General features: G+C 58.8%; 3 protein-coding genes across 8 annotated transcripts; all 3 read left to right on the forward strand.

Annotated features, from left to right (window-relative positions):
• Positions 1–65: 65 nt before the first annotated feature.
• Positions 66–4,115, forward strand: SLC39A7 (solute carrier family 39 member 7). Of its 6 annotated transcripts, none has more exons than XM_081519906.1 (8): positions 66–95; positions 221–910; positions 1,000–1,168; positions 1,333–1,386; positions 1,520–1,684; positions 1,836–1,976; positions 2,183–2,383; positions 3,269–4,115. In XM_081519906.1, the coding sequence occupies exons 2-8, from the start codon at positions 497–499 to the stop codon at positions 3,334–3,336; spliced, it is 1,212 nt and encodes a 403-aa protein (XP_081376032.1). In that variant the 5' UTR covers positions 66–95; positions 221–496; the 3' UTR covers positions 3,337–4,115. The 6 variants fall into 6 exon arrangements, with proteins under 6 accessions (XP_081376032.1, XP_081376029.1, XP_081376031.1 ...); XM_081519903.1 differs by having other exon boundaries at positions 2,183–2,379; XM_081519905.1 differs by lacking the exon at positions 66–95 and adding an exon at positions 129–183 and having other exon boundaries at positions 493–910.
• A 187-nt stretch (positions 4,116–4,302) lies between these two features.
• HSD17B8 (hydroxysteroid 17-beta dehydrogenase 8) lies at positions 4,303–6,410 on the forward strand. The gene is made up of 9 exons (XM_081519908.1): positions 4,303–4,362; positions 4,519–4,736; positions 4,842–4,958; positions 5,071–5,163; positions 5,266–5,351; positions 5,444–5,528; positions 5,738–5,780; positions 5,949–6,023; positions 6,218–6,410. Exons 1-9 carry the CDS (start codon positions 4,317–4,319, stop codon positions 6,232–6,234), a joined length of 780 nt encoding a protein of 259 aa, XP_081376034.1. The 5' UTR covers positions 4,303–4,316; the 3' UTR covers positions 6,235–6,410.
• A 1,706-nt stretch (positions 6,411–8,116) lies between these two features.
• Positions 8,117–12,044, forward strand: RING1 (ring finger protein 1). Its single transcript, XM_081519910.1, has 7 exons — positions 8,117–8,263; positions 8,357–8,479; positions 9,182–9,342; positions 9,441–9,656; positions 10,534–10,923; positions 11,099–11,375; positions 11,626–12,044. The coding sequence occupies exons 2-7, from the start codon at positions 8,402–8,404 to the stop codon at positions 11,725–11,727; spliced, it is 1,224 nt and encodes a 407-aa protein (XP_081376036.1). The 5' UTR covers positions 8,117–8,263; positions 8,357–8,401; the 3' UTR covers positions 11,728–12,044.
• Positions 12,045–14,311: the final 2,267 nt, after the last annotated feature.

Raw genomic sequence — 14,311 nt, forward strand, 5'->3', positions numbered from 1 at the left:
TCAGCTAACCTCCACGTCCGCGCATGCGCGATAGGGCTGGCCCGCGTCCCCGCTGCCCGAAGTGCGGCCATATTGGTAAAGGTGCTGGGACCGAGGTAGAACGGGACTCCCAAGTTCTCGCGGGAGCTAGGGGTGGGACTGCCACGTCCGAGCAAACCGGGAAAGGAGAGGATCCCGGAGCCGGTGAGAATTCCCTGCTTTTCTCTACTGTCCTTTCCAGGCCTTTTCCCTCACCTTGCGGGTCATAGAGACGAGAGCCCAGAGAGTCCATAAAGTGGAGGATCGAAGCCTAGAGCGGAGTCCCTGGGGCCCTATATCAGGGAAGGGGTTCGGGATAAAGAGTGAGTCTCGGGAACAATGTGGGTGGCGACAGAACGGAATAGGGGAGCGGCCCATAGACGTGGACGGTGGGCGCGGACAGAGTAAAGCGGACCCCGCATGGGTGTAGAGGTGAGGGCCAAGTGGAGTCACTGTCTCTGTCCCTCTGGTCAGCGTGATGGCCAGAGGCCTGGGGGTCCCCCACTGGGTGGCCGTGGGACTGCTGACCTGGGCGGCCTTGGGGCTGCTAGTGGCCGGACACGGGGGTCATGGAGACCTGTACGAAGACCTGCACGAGGACTTCCACGGCCGCAGCCACAAGCACTCACATGAGGATTTCCACCACGGACACAGCCATGCCCATGGCCACGGCCACACTCACGAGAGCATCTGGCATGGGCATACCCACGGTCACGACCACGGACATTCACACGAGGATTTGCACCATGGCCATAGTCACGGCCACTCCCATGAGAGCCTCTACCACCGAGGACACGGACATGACCATGAGCACAGCCATGGAGGAGGCTATGGGGACTCTGGGGCTCCAGGCGTCAAGCAGGACCTGGACACTGTCACTCTGTGGGCCTATGTGAGTCCCCTGGGGATGGGGCAGAGGGAAGCTGATGCTGTATTGTTGGGAAACCCCACACTCCTTGACCCCTGACTCTCCCTCACCAGGCACTGGGAGCCACAGTGCTGATCTCTGCAGCTCCATTTTTCGTCCTCTTTCTTATCCCTGTGGAGTCAAATTCCCCTCGACACCGCTCTCTGCTCCAGATCTTGCTGAGTTTTGCTTCTGGTGGGCTTTTAGGAGATGCTTTCCTGCACCTCATCCCTCATGCTTTGGGTAAGTGATCTCTAGCTTCTACCTCAAATCTTAATGAAATTTAGTCTTTGGGCAAGACTGTTCTTTCCCCTTTGTGACCCCCGACCTTCCAGTATTCCTGCAAATACACACCCCTTGCTTGGTTGGGTATTTCCTCATCTGGCCTTTTCTCCCTCTTCTTCCAGAACCTCATTCTCACCATCCTCCGGAGCAGCGGGGACATGGACATTCCCACAGTGGTGAGGAAGGGGCGGGTGGAGACACCAGTTGGGGTGCTGGAAAAGATCTGTCTCTCCCTTTCTTCTCCTGTGCTTGGGGAGGAAGAGTCCGGAATCCACATCTCCCTTAATGTCTCAATGCATCCATTCCCAGGCCATGGCCCCATTCTCTCTGTGGGACTGTGGGTCCTCAGTGGAATTGTCGCCTTTCTTGTGGTGGAGAAATTTGTGAGACATGTAAAAGGAGGACATGGACACAGTCACGGACATGGACATGCTCATGGTCACACACATGGAAGTCATGGACATGGAAGACAGGGTGAGCCCAGGAACAATTTTCCTGAAAGTCACATTGCCTACCTTTGGATCTCCTCATTTTATGGTTCTGAAGTGGGAGGAGACTACCCTTGTGAGGATACATTGGCAGATCTTTGTTCTCCACTTATACCAATTCTTTTCTTCACATACAGAGCGTCCTTCGAAGGAGAAACAGAGCTCAGAGGAAGAAGAAAAGGAGGCAGGGGCATTGAGGAAGAGGAGAGGGGCGAGTACAAGGCCCAAAGATGGGCCAGTGAGACCTCAGAATGCTGAAGAGGAGAAAGCAGGGTCAGGTGAGAGCCAGGGTTCCATACACTTGGGCAAGAGACACAGTTGTGAATTGCTTGAAATAGCACTGTGGGTGATGGCAGGTGTCTGGGAAATACTGGGGCTGGATATGAAGTGGTCTCTCAGGGAGATGTGATAATGGCTAATCATGGCTGGGACTAGGGGTGATGAATGTCTCTAACCATTTCATCTTCCTTTTCTCCTGTAAAAGACCTGCGTGTATCAGGGTACCTGAACTTGGCTGCAGACCTGGCACACAACTTCACGGATGGTCTAGCCATTGGTGCTTCATTTCGAGGGGGCCGGGGCCTGGGGATCCTGACCACAATGACTGTTCTGCTACATGAAGTGCCCCATGAAGTTGGAGACTTTGCCATCTTGGTCCAGTCTGGCTGCAGCAAAAAGCAGGTTGGTAATGGTGTACACCAAACATGGTTGCCTCAAGCCCTTTACCCTCTGCTCACCTAGCCTCAACCCAGACTGCCACTCATGAGTTCCAAACAAACTGTGCTACAGGCATACTTTGTTTTATTGTGTTTCTTTATTGCGCTTAGCAGATACTGCATTTTTTACCAATTTGTAGCAATCCTCTGTTGAGCAAGTCTTTTGATACCTTTCTTCCAACAGTGTTTGTTTACTTCACATCTGTATCACAGTTGGGTAGTTCTTGCAACATTTCTAGCATTTTCATTATTGTTTGTTACCTTGATCTGTGATCTCTGATGTTACTATAGCAAAAAGATTTCAACTTGCTCAAGGCTTAGGTGATGGTTAGCTTTATTTAATTGGTAGAGTATTTTTTAATTACGCTCTTACATTGTAGGTAAAACGCTATTGCACACTTACAGAATAGTGTAAATATAACTTATATGCACTGAAAAACTAAAAAATTCATGTGACTTGCTTTATTGTGATGGTCTGGGACTGAACTTACAGTATCTCTGAGGTATGCCTGTATTGGCGACAGTGGATTGTGTAGTAGTGAAAGGGAAGTTGTGTTTATCTTGCAGTTCAGTAGTTCTTGAACTGTGATCCAGAAACCTTCTGAATAGTATGGGGGTCTTTCACACCGTGCCCCCCACCCTGACCTGTTGAGTCAGAAGGTCTGTGCAAAGGAACTTTTTGTTCTAAGATCTTTCAGAAAGTGTCTATCTAGCCCCCCTCCCTTTTTGCTTTACTCTTTAGTTTCCAAGGGCATGCACCCTATTCATGTACACTTAGACCATTCCAGCCATGTCTAAACCACTGATAACCTTTAGACGTTGATGAGTGCCTCTCTCTCTTTTCTGCCCACCAGGCGATGCGTCTACAACTACTGACGGCAGTAGGGGCACTGGCAGGCACAGCCTGTGCCCTTCTAACTGAAGGAGGGGCAGTGGGCAGTGAAGTTGCAGGCGGCGCAGGTCCTGGCTGGATTCTGCCATTCACTGCTGGTGGCTTTATCTATGTAGCAACGGTGTCGGTGTTGCCTGAGCTGTTGAGGGAGGCATCACCATTGCAGTCACTTCTGGAGGTGCTGGGGCTGCTGGGGGGAGTTGTCATGATGGTGTTGATTGCCCACCTCGAGTGAGATGGGGTAAACCAGCCCCAAGCCTCTAGCCTCTAAGCCCTCCAGGTCAGGGGTCTGTGGAGGCTGGGGGTCCTGGCCTGGGACATCTGCCAAAGGAGAGAGTTGTATCCTAGGGAAATGGTGCCTTTGGCTTGAGGACTGTCAAGATCTGGCAGTCATACAGGGGCTGCAGAGGTGAGGATGACGCCCAGAGGGACCATAGTGTTGGGCATGTGCTGACCATGTTATTGGGTTTGGGGACTAGAGCCATGCAGAAGGCTGAAAGAGAGAGGGGTCACGGCAGCCTACCCCACGTCCCCCACCCCACCTGTTCACAGAGGACCAAGACGCCTCACACAGGCTTCTCCAGGGCCCACCTCCCTCTCTCCCGCCTGCTGGTGGAGCCCTTGACAAAGGGAGTAGCAGAAGTTGGGGATAAACGTCAATCGTGTGACCTGATTTGGGAGTGATTGGGGTTGGGGGCGGCTAGTTGCTAATCTCATGGCCTGATTTTTTTTTGTTTCTCTTCTTTTATATCACTTTGAATAGAGGAGGGGCGGGGACCGGAAATAAAACCCTCGGACCTTTCGTTCCACGCGCAGTCTTTGTCTTTTTTGGGGGGTAGGGCCCCCCCTTACCCCGGCTCCCCAGGCCTCCCAGCAGCGGCGCCTGGCCACGCCCCCGCGGCTGGAGGCCGGCCCCGCCTGTGGCCGCCGGCGGGGCTTCGATTGGCTCGGCTCCGCGCTAGCCGCGCCCCTTCTGCGCTCGGAGGGGCCCCGCCCGGCCGCCGGTCGTCATGGCGTCTCCGCTCAGACTCTGCTCCGCGCTGGCCCTGGTCACAGGTGGGGGGCTCCTCTCCTGGGCAGGTTGGGGTGCCACAGTGACGTCCAGGGCGCGCCGTCGGGCCGCGCAGTCGCCCTGATCTCCGGCCCGGGTCTCACTACCTCTGCGCCCCGCTGACCTCTGACCCCGCGCCCGCGTGTCCTCTCCCGTCCCAGGTGCGGGCGGCGGCATCGGCCGCGCCATCAGCGTGCGCCTCGCCGCCGAGGGGGCTGCCGTAGCCGCTTGCGACCTGGACGGGGCAGCGGCGCAGGAGACGGTGCAGCTGCTGGGAGGGCCGGAGAGCGAGGAGGGGGCACCCCGCGCAGCCCACGCCGCCTTCCAGGCTGACGTGTCCGAGGCAGGGGCCGCCAGGCGCCTGCTGGAGCAAGTGCAGGTGAAAGCCAGACGCCCTCGCCCCTTTAAAACCCTATAAGGTTGCCTCCACGGCCCTTGGCTCTACAACGCTTCTCGGTGTGTAATCCGCACCCCCACCCCACAGGCCTGCTTTTCTCGCCCGCCGTCTGTCGTTGTGTCCTGTGCGGGCATCACCAGGGATGAATTTCTACTCCACATGTCTGAGGACAACTGGGACAAAGTCATAGCTGTCAACCTCAAGGTGGTGACCTCTGAACCCATGACTTCTGGGTCCTCCAGCCTGGGGAGAGAGTCGGAGGACTTTCACCCCAACTGACCCTTCCTGCCTTGTGACTTTCCTCCTCCACCCCCAGGGCATCTTTCTAGTCACTCAGGCTGCAGCCCAAGCCCTCGTGTCCAGCGGCTGTCCTGGCTCCATCATCAACATCAGCAGCATCATAGGCAAGGTCAGGCTGAGTCGGGAGGAGGTCGACCAGTCAAGTGGGCACAGAGAGGAGAGCCCCTCCTTGTGGCCCCTGACTCATCCCACATCTCCGGTCCACCCATAGGTGGGGAACATGGGACAGACAAACTATGCAGCATCCAAGGCTGGGGTGATTGGGCTGACCCAGTCTGCAGCCCGGGAGCTTGGACGGTTGGTCAGACACCTGGGGGCATGTGAAAAACCAGAGGAGGGGGTCGGTGTTCAGCCCTCTCTGGAGTCAGCCGACACTCTCCTTTCCACAGACACGGGATCCGCTGTAACAGTGTCCTCCCAGGGTTCATTAGAACACCCATGACCCAGAAAGTGCCACAGAAAGTGCTGGACAAGGTAGGAGACTGTGGGTGGAGGGCAGAATCATTCAGAGACCAGCCTCTCTGGGTTTCAGATAGAGGATGCTGGGCCCAGGGCAAGGCAAACAGTAGATATTCAACAACTGCACAGGGAATGAAGACCAAAAAAAAAAAAGTCACAGACTTTTTCCTACAAAAAAACCCACAAAAGAAACTTTCACTCACATGTTGAGTATTTCCTTACAGGTGACTGGAATGATCCCAATGGCACATATGGGGAACCCTGAGGGTGAGCACTGAATGCAGGGGGCCCAAATGAAGAGACCCCAAAGTCTGTGGTATCTGAGGGGGTCTCACCAGGATTGATAGTCGGGGGAGGGAGGATTCTGGTGGGAGGTGACGGCTACTTTGGGTCTTTGAGAGTGAGGATTCTGCCCTCTCCCCTCCACTCCCATAGATGTGGCAGATGTCGTTGCATTCTTGGCATCTGAAGACAGTGGATACATCACAGGAGCATCAGTGGAAGTCACTGGTATGAGGCCATCGTGGGGAGGAAGAGGGCAGAGAAGTCGAACCCAGACGATAGGAGAAAGCTAATGAGAGGAGTCCGGAGCCACCGAGGGAAGGGCAGGAGTTCCCATAGGCCAGGGACAGAAGTGGGCGCCTCCCCTGCAGCCCGGTTTGTCTCCACCTACACATCTGTCCAAATGTTTCTGCCCCTCCCAGGAGGCCTTTTCATGTAACTGCCTCAAGGACCCCGGACTCTGCTCACTCCCCCACTGCTCTGCGGGCCTCCTGCTGATGAGGACTCGGAGTTCCCAGGCTACAAAAGGGGTGGCTGTGTATGGCTCAGGAATGCTGAATATGGGAGGCAGGGGTGCTCGTGACCCTAATAAATTCCAAAACCTCTTCCCTGCCACCTCCGGTTCTTCTTGTGTCCAAGTTCTCAGACCCTTCCCCACCTCCCCCTCCTTTCCCTTTCGCGAAGGATTGTTCCCTTTCACTGCCTGGTCTCCCAGGGCAACCCCCGCCGCCGGGTGTGAGAGGCGAGAGTGTGTGTCACTGTGTGTGCGTGACACTCTGGGTCTTTTGGAGGGAGGGGTCTCTGCCCCACCCCCTGCCACTGATCCTGAAGCCCAAGTTCCTTCCCCCCAATTCCCTGGGTCCTTACAGTCCCCAAGGGTGATTTGTTCACAGTCCCGTCCTGGTGTCCAGTCTAGCCTTGAGAGGGGGTCTTGGAACAGGTGGCCCTCCCCCACCCCTCTCCTTTCTCTGAGTCCCCCCTCCCCTTTCTCTCCACCTTACAATAGCTGCAGCCGGCCAGGGGTCGGATGGGGGGATTAGGGGAGGGGGCCAGGATTAGGGGAGTGGGCCAGCCGATGAAAGGGGCTGGAGGAGAGCAGAAGGGAGGGGGCTGGCAGGAGGAGGAGGAAGGGGAGGGGGTCCGCGCTAATCGACTCTGGAGCCCACATAAGGACTGGCCACGGACTGAAGGAGAGGACAGGGAAGTAGGGGGGAACCGGGGGAGGGGGTGAGGGGACCCACTGCGGCCTTGCCCCAGAGACAGGCCACCCCCTGGCAGTTGCAGCCCAAGTCCTGGAACCCCAGTTCAGGCTGGAGGAGACAGGACGCCCATCACGATCTCTCCCCTCCCCCGCCCCCCGTACCCCTCTCATCCCCTGCCCTCAATGGGGATCGGTCTGCCCCTTCCTCTTGTCTTCCTTCCCCGAGCCTTCCTTTCCTGGGAAGTCCTGGAGGAGGCTTATGCCCGCTTCCCGCTCCGGACATTCGGCCCCTGGCGCGCCCCTCGCCCCCGCCACGACACGCGCACACCCGGTCCCCGAGAGGGGCCCCACCTAGTGCGGGCGCGTGTGTGTCCCGGCTTCCGCGTGGTGCCTCCCTCCCCCGCCCCGGGCCGCGGCTCCTGATTGTCCAAACGCAATTCTCGAGTCTCTAGCTCTGGCCGAGAGTTGAGTCTGGACGTCCCGAGCCGTCGCCCCCAAACCTCGAGGGGGAGAGCGGGTCGGAGGGTGTAGGGAGAGCCAAGGCGGAGGGCGGCGCAGGTTCCCCGGATGGGGAGGGGATCCCGGGCACGTCGGGACTCGGCCGTGTTCACGAGGCCGGAGGACGGCAGCGGCAGAGACTCCTCTGCAGTTTTCCCCTCCCTCCGCCCCGGGATCCCGGGCTGGGATTGCGGAGAAGCCGTGCTGGGGAAGCGGGCCTGCGGTCCCCCAGAGCCGCCGGGGGCATGGGCCGGGGGGAGGCGGCCCCTCTCCCTACGCCCGCCGTCCCCTCCCGGGGTCCGGCGACACCGGGCCCCGCCCTGCGGAGCGGAGGCCCCGCCAGGGGCTCCGGGGAGGGGACGGCGCCGGCCCGGGGACGGGAGCGCGGCCTCCGCGCGGGGGCGGGGGACCGGCGTCCACGGCGCTGCCACCCGCGCGCGCCTCCGGGTGACGTCCCCGCCGCCGGGGGGGCGCGGGAGGGCGGAAGTGACGCAGGGCCCAGCGCCCGGGCCATGGCGGCGGCGGCGGGGGACCGGCGTCCACGGCGCTGCCACCCGCGCGCGCCTCCGGGTGACGTCCCCGCTGCCGGGCGGGGGGGGACGCGGGAGGGCGGAAGTGACGCAGGGCCCAGCGCCCGGGCCATGGCGGCGGCGGCGGCGGCGGGGCGAGCTGCTGTCTGAGCGGCGGCTGGGGACCGGACGGCCTCGGCCGGGGAGTCCGGCCGCGGGAGCGGCGCTGCGGCGGCTGGGGCGCCGACGGCGGGACCCGGGTGAGGGGCCGCGCGGGGGCGCGGTGCGGGGAGCCCCGGAGGGCGGGTCCGCGCGAGGGCCGGGCCCCCTGACACCCTTCCCCCACCCCCCAGCCCACCTCTCCGGCGCGGCGGCGGGGCAGCCCTGGTGTGGTCACCATGACGACGCCGGCGAACGCCCAGAACGCCAGCAAAACGTGGGAACTGAGCCTGTATGAGCTCCACCGGACCCCGCAGGTGACAGGGGTTCTCCAACTGCAACTTACGGGCTTTCACTAGACCGCTCCATCCGCAGACCCCCGTCTCACAGCCTCTTCCACTTTTGGCCCCTTTCTGCCCAGCTTCACACTCCCTGGCCCTGCTTTTGAATCACCTTTCACATTTAGCTCGTTTTATCCTCAAAACTGACGTGCCAGAGAGGTAGGGCCAAGTATTATTGTCTTCGTTTGAAAGATAGTAAACAGTCTGAAATTAACTTACCTGGTCTTCAGTTCCGCATCATGTCAGTGCATTTAAAGACTCCCCTTGGGAGTTTATTAAAAATGGAATTCCGGGCCGGATCTCACAAACACACACACACACACACACACACTAACAGTAATGGGATGGGACCCCAGAATCTGCATTTTTAGCATGCACCATAGGGGATTCTGATATAGGCAGTACCAGGACTGCACTGGAAGAAATTCTGTTGACTTAAGTCTTCCCTAGAAGGAAAATCTGTGCCATGCCCATCCCCAGGCCTATCACCAAACCTCAGATCCTCCTATTTCAAAGCACCTAGTCTTAGGATTTCTCTCTTCCTCAAGTGGCCAAATGGGGTACCCAGTTTCTAACATTTCACTGTATTTCTCAAGACTCCAGTTTCATGGACCACTTGTTTCTAAAATCCCTTTTACCTCTTTTCACCACCACCTTTCCACTCAATGCTGTCTCCAGGAAGCCATCATGGATGGCACCGAGATTGCGGTTTCACCGCGGTCACTGCACTCGGAGCTCATGTGCCCCATCTGCCTGGACATGCTGAAGAACACGATGACAACCAAGGAGTGCCTCCACCGGTTCTGCTCCGACTGCATCGTCACGGCCCTGCGTAGCGGGTAACAGGAGGGACGGGTTTGAGGTGGGGCAGGGGAAGAGAGCCGGGCTCTCCGTCCCTAGTGACTGAAGGCTCAGGGCCACCTTTCTCCCACCCCAGGAATAAGGAATGCCCTACCTGCCGAAAGAAGCTGGTATCCAAGCGGTCTCTGCGGCCAGACCCCAACTTCGATGCTCTGATCTCTAAGATCTACCCCAGCCGGGAGGAATATGAGGCCCACCAAGACCGAGTGCTCATCCGCCTCAGCCGCCTGCACAACCAGCAGGCGCTGAGCTCCAGCATCGAGGAGGGGCTGCGCATGCAGGCCATGCACAGGTTTGGGGGCCACAGGGAGGCGGACGCGGGGTGATGGGCCGGAGCCGCGGGTCAGACACCTGGGGGTGTCTTTGCTTCTAGGCCTCAGCATCGTGAGTGCCGACCAGCATCTAACTGTCATGCCTGGAAGTCATGGATGTGAACCACAGCTTTTTAGCTAGCAACTAGCACTACTATTATTTTTTTCTTGATATTTATTTATTTGGCTGCACTGGGTCTTGGTTATAGCTTGTGGAATCTAGTTCCCTGACTAGGGATCAGCCCAGGCCCCCTGCAGTGGGAGTGCAGAGTCTTAGCTGCTGGACCACCAGAAGTCCCTGGCAATTCTTAATGAAACACCTCACCTTCTAACTTTCTAGAACTTAGAGCAGTAGAGTGATTTTTGAGCATAAGCTTTGGGTTCACATTGCTGGGGATTAAATCACCTCCTAGGGCAACGTCACTCAGTCTTATTTTTTTTCATCACTCAGCCTTTAATGTGTATCTGAATTACCTGAGAGTTTTGTTTAAAATGTAAATTCTGATTCGGTAGGTCAGGAGTTGGGCCTAGATTCTGTGTTTCTCCAAACCTGTGCTACTGGGTCTTGGACCACACTTTGAGAGGCAAAGGGACTATGATCTCAGACTAATTACTTAACCTCTCTAAACCTCAGTTTTCTCACCTATAGAAAAGATGGTATAATTACCTGTGTCTGTAGGATTTGTATAATTTGAGGCAATCAGTGCAAACACTTAGCAACGTGCTTGGCACGTAGTTAGTATAGAATAAATATTAGGAATCATCATGAAGATTTCCCTGGCTTCTTAAATCTCTGGAGTTTAAAGTCTAAAGCCCTTATCCTTGGTGCTTTCTAATCGTGACCACTTGCTCCCACAGGGCCCAGCGTGTGAGGCGGCCGATGCCCGGGTCAGATCAGACCACGACGATGAGTGGGGGTGAAGGAGAGCCCGGGGAGGGAGAGGGGGATGGAGAGGACGTGAGCTCAGACTCGGCCCCGGACTCTGCCCCAGGCCCTGCTCCCAAGCGACCCCGCGGAGGGGGCGCGGGGGGCAGCAGTGTAGGGACAGTGGGGGGTGGCGCTGGTGGGGTGGGTGGGGGCGCTGGCTCTGAAGACTCCGGTGACCGGGGAGGAACCCTGGGAGGGGGGACCCTGGGCCCCCCAAGCCCTCCCGGGGCTCCCAGCCCCCCAGAGCCAGGTGGAGAAATCGAGCTCGTGTTCCGGCCGCACCCCCTGCTCGTGGAGAAGGGAGAATACTGCCAGACTAGGTGAGAGCCTTGTCCTCCCCAGACCACTGAGAGACCAAGGGTCATGGCTCCATCACAAGTGGGCTTCGCCCAGACCCAGAAAGAGTCCCTACTCCAGAGGCCCTGTGCGCATCTCCTCCTTGGCTGCTCCACTTGAGGTGGCTATGCCCTCAGTCTGCCCCCTTTCCTACCCCAGGTATGTGAAGACCACTGGGAATGCCACAGTGGACCATCTCTCCAAGTACTTGGCCCTGCGCATTGCTCTCGAGCGGAGGCAGCAGCAAGAGGCTGGGGAGCCGGGAGGGCCTGGAGGGGGCACCTCTGACGCCACCGGGGGACCTGACGGGGGTGGTGGGGAGGGTGGGGGTGCCGGAGGAGTCGACGGCCCCGAGGAGCCTGCCTTGCCCAGTCTGGAGGGCGTCAGCGAAAAGCAGTACACCATCTACATCGCTCCCGGGGGCGGCGCGTTCACGGTGAGCGCCCCGGGAGGGCCGCACAGTCGGGGGCGGGGCGGGGGGGGGGGCGGGGCACACAGCCTCAGACCTGAACCTCCTCACTCCTCACCGATCCGCCCTCTCCTCCCCATCTCTGTCTCCCTTCTGTGTCCATCCTTGCTCCCCATCATCCGAGTCCTCGCTCTGCCCCGTTTATTGTCTCTTTGTCTTCCCTCTCCTTTTGGTCACTTTTCTGCTCCCTCTCCTCCCCCTTCCGCCACCTCTGTAGACACTGAATGGCTCACTGACCCTGGAGCTGGTGAATGAGAAGTTCTGGAAGGTGTCCCGACCACTGGAGCTCTGCTATGCCCCCACCAAGGATCCAAAGTGACCCCACAAGGGGACGGCCAGAGGATGGGGGCCATGGGGTGTCCTTGAGTCCTGGCCCACCCCCTGCCTGGCTTCTTTGTCCCCCAGAGCCCCCCAGCCTGACCAGCCAGCAAGAGGACACAAACGAGGACAAGTGGCTTTTATACAAAGTATCTATATCAGATTCTTCTATATTGTACAGAGTGGGGCTTGGCCCCCGTCTGCTGCCTTTTCTATTGCCCTCAACCTCCAGTCCACACAAGATGCCGGGGAGAGTGAAAAGCCCTCCCCTCCGTGCCCTCCTACCAACAACAAATTTGCTTTTTTTCCTCTTTGAAACCTGCGGTTCTGTGTCTCTCTATCAGGGGTGTACTAGAAGGAGATGGAAACAAAGATCGGGGAGAGAACCCTAGAAATCATGTAGAATCAGTCTTGGAAATGGAGAGGAGATGTCAAAGGCTATTCATGGTGTGTAGGTCCCCTTTTCCTGAACCTTGAAATCAGCAAGTACACACGAAAATAGGAACAATCTGTGAAGCTGGAAGAGACTGGGTGAAGGGCGGAGAGGTGTGAAGTCAGTTCCCAAGTTTGCCCCCTGTAACCTGAAGGCCCAGGCTGGGATCAGGGGTGTCGGTACCACAGGGAAAGTGGCTTAAGAGAGGAAGGTGTGTCTGTAGACATGGCGGGCCGTGATGTTTGGTAGGGGGATGATTCCTTGACCGATGGCGAGAAGCTGGTTCCTAAAGCTGGAGAGAATGGAGAGAAGCTGGTTCCTAAAGCTGGAGAGAAAAGGCGCGGAGGTGGGGAGGGCTGCGAGAACCTGCCTGCAGACGTGCTGCACCCCCTCCTCCCCACCCCACAGCCTCCTCCTACAGACAGGGCCGGGACCACAGTCCCCAGGAGCTAGCCAGCCAGTACCAGCGGAGCCGCGCGGCCCAGGGGAGGAAAGGGCCCCAGGATTGTAGTTCCACAGCGGAGGCGGCTGAGAGCAGAGGGCTGGGGGTGTTCGATGAAGCCCTCGCTGCCCGCCCATCTCGAGAACGGGGCTGCATCTGAGCAGTGCGGCGCGGGGCTGCGGAGGGGTCCCTCCCCTGGAAGGATCAAAGCTGCCCCCGGCTCCCCTTCGGCGTCTCTGCCCCTCACACTTCCTGTTTCCGTTGCCCTTTGCGCCCCCACCCCCTGCGCCCCGGATTCCTGCGGCGCGCTCAGCCTCGGCCCTCCTAGCGGAGGGGTCAGCCTCGGGGTCTGACCTGCCGACCCGAAGGGCACCCCGCCCCACGCTTAGCATTTCTCGCTCGCGCCCTCTCGTCCCCACCACCCTCTGTACGGCGGACATGGGGAGTCCTCTGCAGCCCCAGTGACCGGGCGCCCACCCCTGAAACCGCTCACCCTGCAGAAACGGACAACAGCCACTTCACCCTCCCTGGAGGAGCCCCTTTCTCCCCTTTCCTGGAGCCTCCATCCTGGCTCCCTTCCTGTCCCACTTCAGGCATCCTGGGAGGAGACGCCCCGGGATGTGAGGGCAAGGGGAAGGTAGGCATCTCTCCCGGAGTTTCAAGGGAGAGAAACCGATGCGGAGGAGTCGAGAGAGATACCGAGGTGGAAGCCGAAGAATCTGGAATGAAGCCGGCTTCTTTTTGGTTCCAGGGGCTGCCTTGAGCGACCCCCTGCCCCTCCTAGCCAGCCCGGCAGCCTGCTCCCCGCCCTCTTGCCTCAGCCGGGAGCCGCCCGCGGGCCGCCCCGGCCCTTCCCTCCTCGGGCCCCAGGCCGCACCGCCCCACCCTCGCCCTCGGCCTCTCCCGCTCCCCTCGCCCGCCCTGCTGCCGGGTCCTTCGCCCTCCTCTGCCCCCGAGACGCTCAGCTTCACAGGCCTGCCTTCTCTGTGACGACTCCATGTGAGTGACGGGCAGAGCTGTCGCCCCAGGGACATCTTCCTTGCCCACAACAAAGAAAAAGTGACTCCCGGCCCTGACCCGACGCCCCTCTTCCCCAGCGCGGCCGAAGCGGGTGCAGGAGGCACCCGCTCCGTCCCTCCCAACCCCCTGGGTTAGTGCTCCAAGTCCTTTGGCCTCTGCCAGTTTGGCCCGCACCTGTGGGTGAGGGGGAGTGAGAGACACAAAGTATATGGGAGCTTGACTATTTTGTTGAAGGACAAGATACAGAGGAAAGGAGGCGAATAACAACCCCGGGAGCAGGTGGAAAAAGAAAGGTGTCGGATTCAGACAGATTGTGGTGCAGATCTCTGAGGGCTTCTTACAAACCATGCAACCTTGCTTCAGAAAGGGCCTTGCGAGGTGGGACCCGCATGTGTACAAGAAGGGACAAACCTCTTTGTCCGGTCTGATGCACACAGAGTGTGTGTGTTGGGGGGGGGGTGTAGAGAACCCCTGCGGTGGATAGCTCTGGTCCTTAGAGGATGAATGACAAGCGCCCCCTGCAGAAGGGGCCCCAGACCTGGTGCGGAGGATTAAGAAGAGCTGGAAACCGCAGGGTGGTTAAGAGCTTCACGGAGAAGGTGCCCCCAGGGAGGTGAGCTGGGGGGGGACGAAGGAGCAAGAGGAGCCTCTCTCTCCTCTCCTCTTCCTCTCATTTTATCGCTTCCAGGC

Source organism: Giraffa tippelskirchi, chromosome 8 (genome assembly GCF_054371585.1).
Source record: "Giraffa tippelskirchi isolate mGirTip1 chromosome 8, T2T-mGirTip1v1.2.pri, whole genome shotgun sequence".
Classification (NCBI taxonomy): domain Eukaryota; kingdom Metazoa; phylum Chordata; class Mammalia; order Artiodactyla; family Giraffidae; genus Giraffa; species Giraffa tippelskirchi.

What these genes read in the sequence shown, in the direction of transcription:
- RING1 (XM_081519910.1), top strand. Translation starts at nt 8,402, where the DNA reads ATGACGACGCCGGCGAACGCCCAGAACGCCAGCAAAACGTGGGAACTG. An exon ending in AGCTCCACCGGACCCCGCAG is followed by an intron (nt 8,480 to 9,181) that starts GTGACAGGGGTT and finishes TGCTGTCTCCAG; the next exon opens with GAAGCCATCATGGATGGCAC. An exon ending in CGCATGCAGGCCATGCACAG is followed by an intron (nt 9,657 to 10,533) that starts GTTTGGGGGCCA and finishes TTGCTCCCACAG; the next exon opens with GGCCCAGCGTGTGAGGCGGC.
- HSD17B8 (XM_081519908.1), top strand. Translation starts at nt 4,317, where the DNA reads ATGGCGTCTCCGCTCAGACTCTGCTCCGCGCTGGCCCTGGTCACAG. An exon ending in CGCGCTGGCCCTGGTCACAG is followed by an intron (nt 4,363 to 4,518) that starts GTGGGGGGCTCC and finishes CTCCCGTCCCAG; the next exon opens with GTGCGGGCGGCGGCATCGGC. An exon ending in GCCTGCTGGAGCAAGTGCAG is followed by an intron (nt 4,737 to 4,841) that starts GTGAAAGCCAGA and finishes CCCACCCCACAG; the next exon opens with GCCTGCTTTTCTCGCCCGCC.
- SLC39A7 (XM_081519903.1), top strand. Translation starts at nt 497, where the DNA reads ATGGCCAGAGGCCTGGGGGTCCCCCACTGGGTGGCCGTGGGACTGCTG. An exon ending in CTGTCACTCTGTGGGCCTAT is followed by an intron (nt 911 to 999) that starts GTGAGTCCCCTG and finishes CTCCCTCACCAG; the next exon opens with GCACTGGGAGCCACAGTGCT. An exon ending in TCATGGACATGGAAGACAGG is followed by an intron (nt 1,685 to 1,835) that starts GTGAGCCCAGGA and finishes CTTCACATACAG; the next exon opens with AGCGTCCTTCGAAGGAGAAA.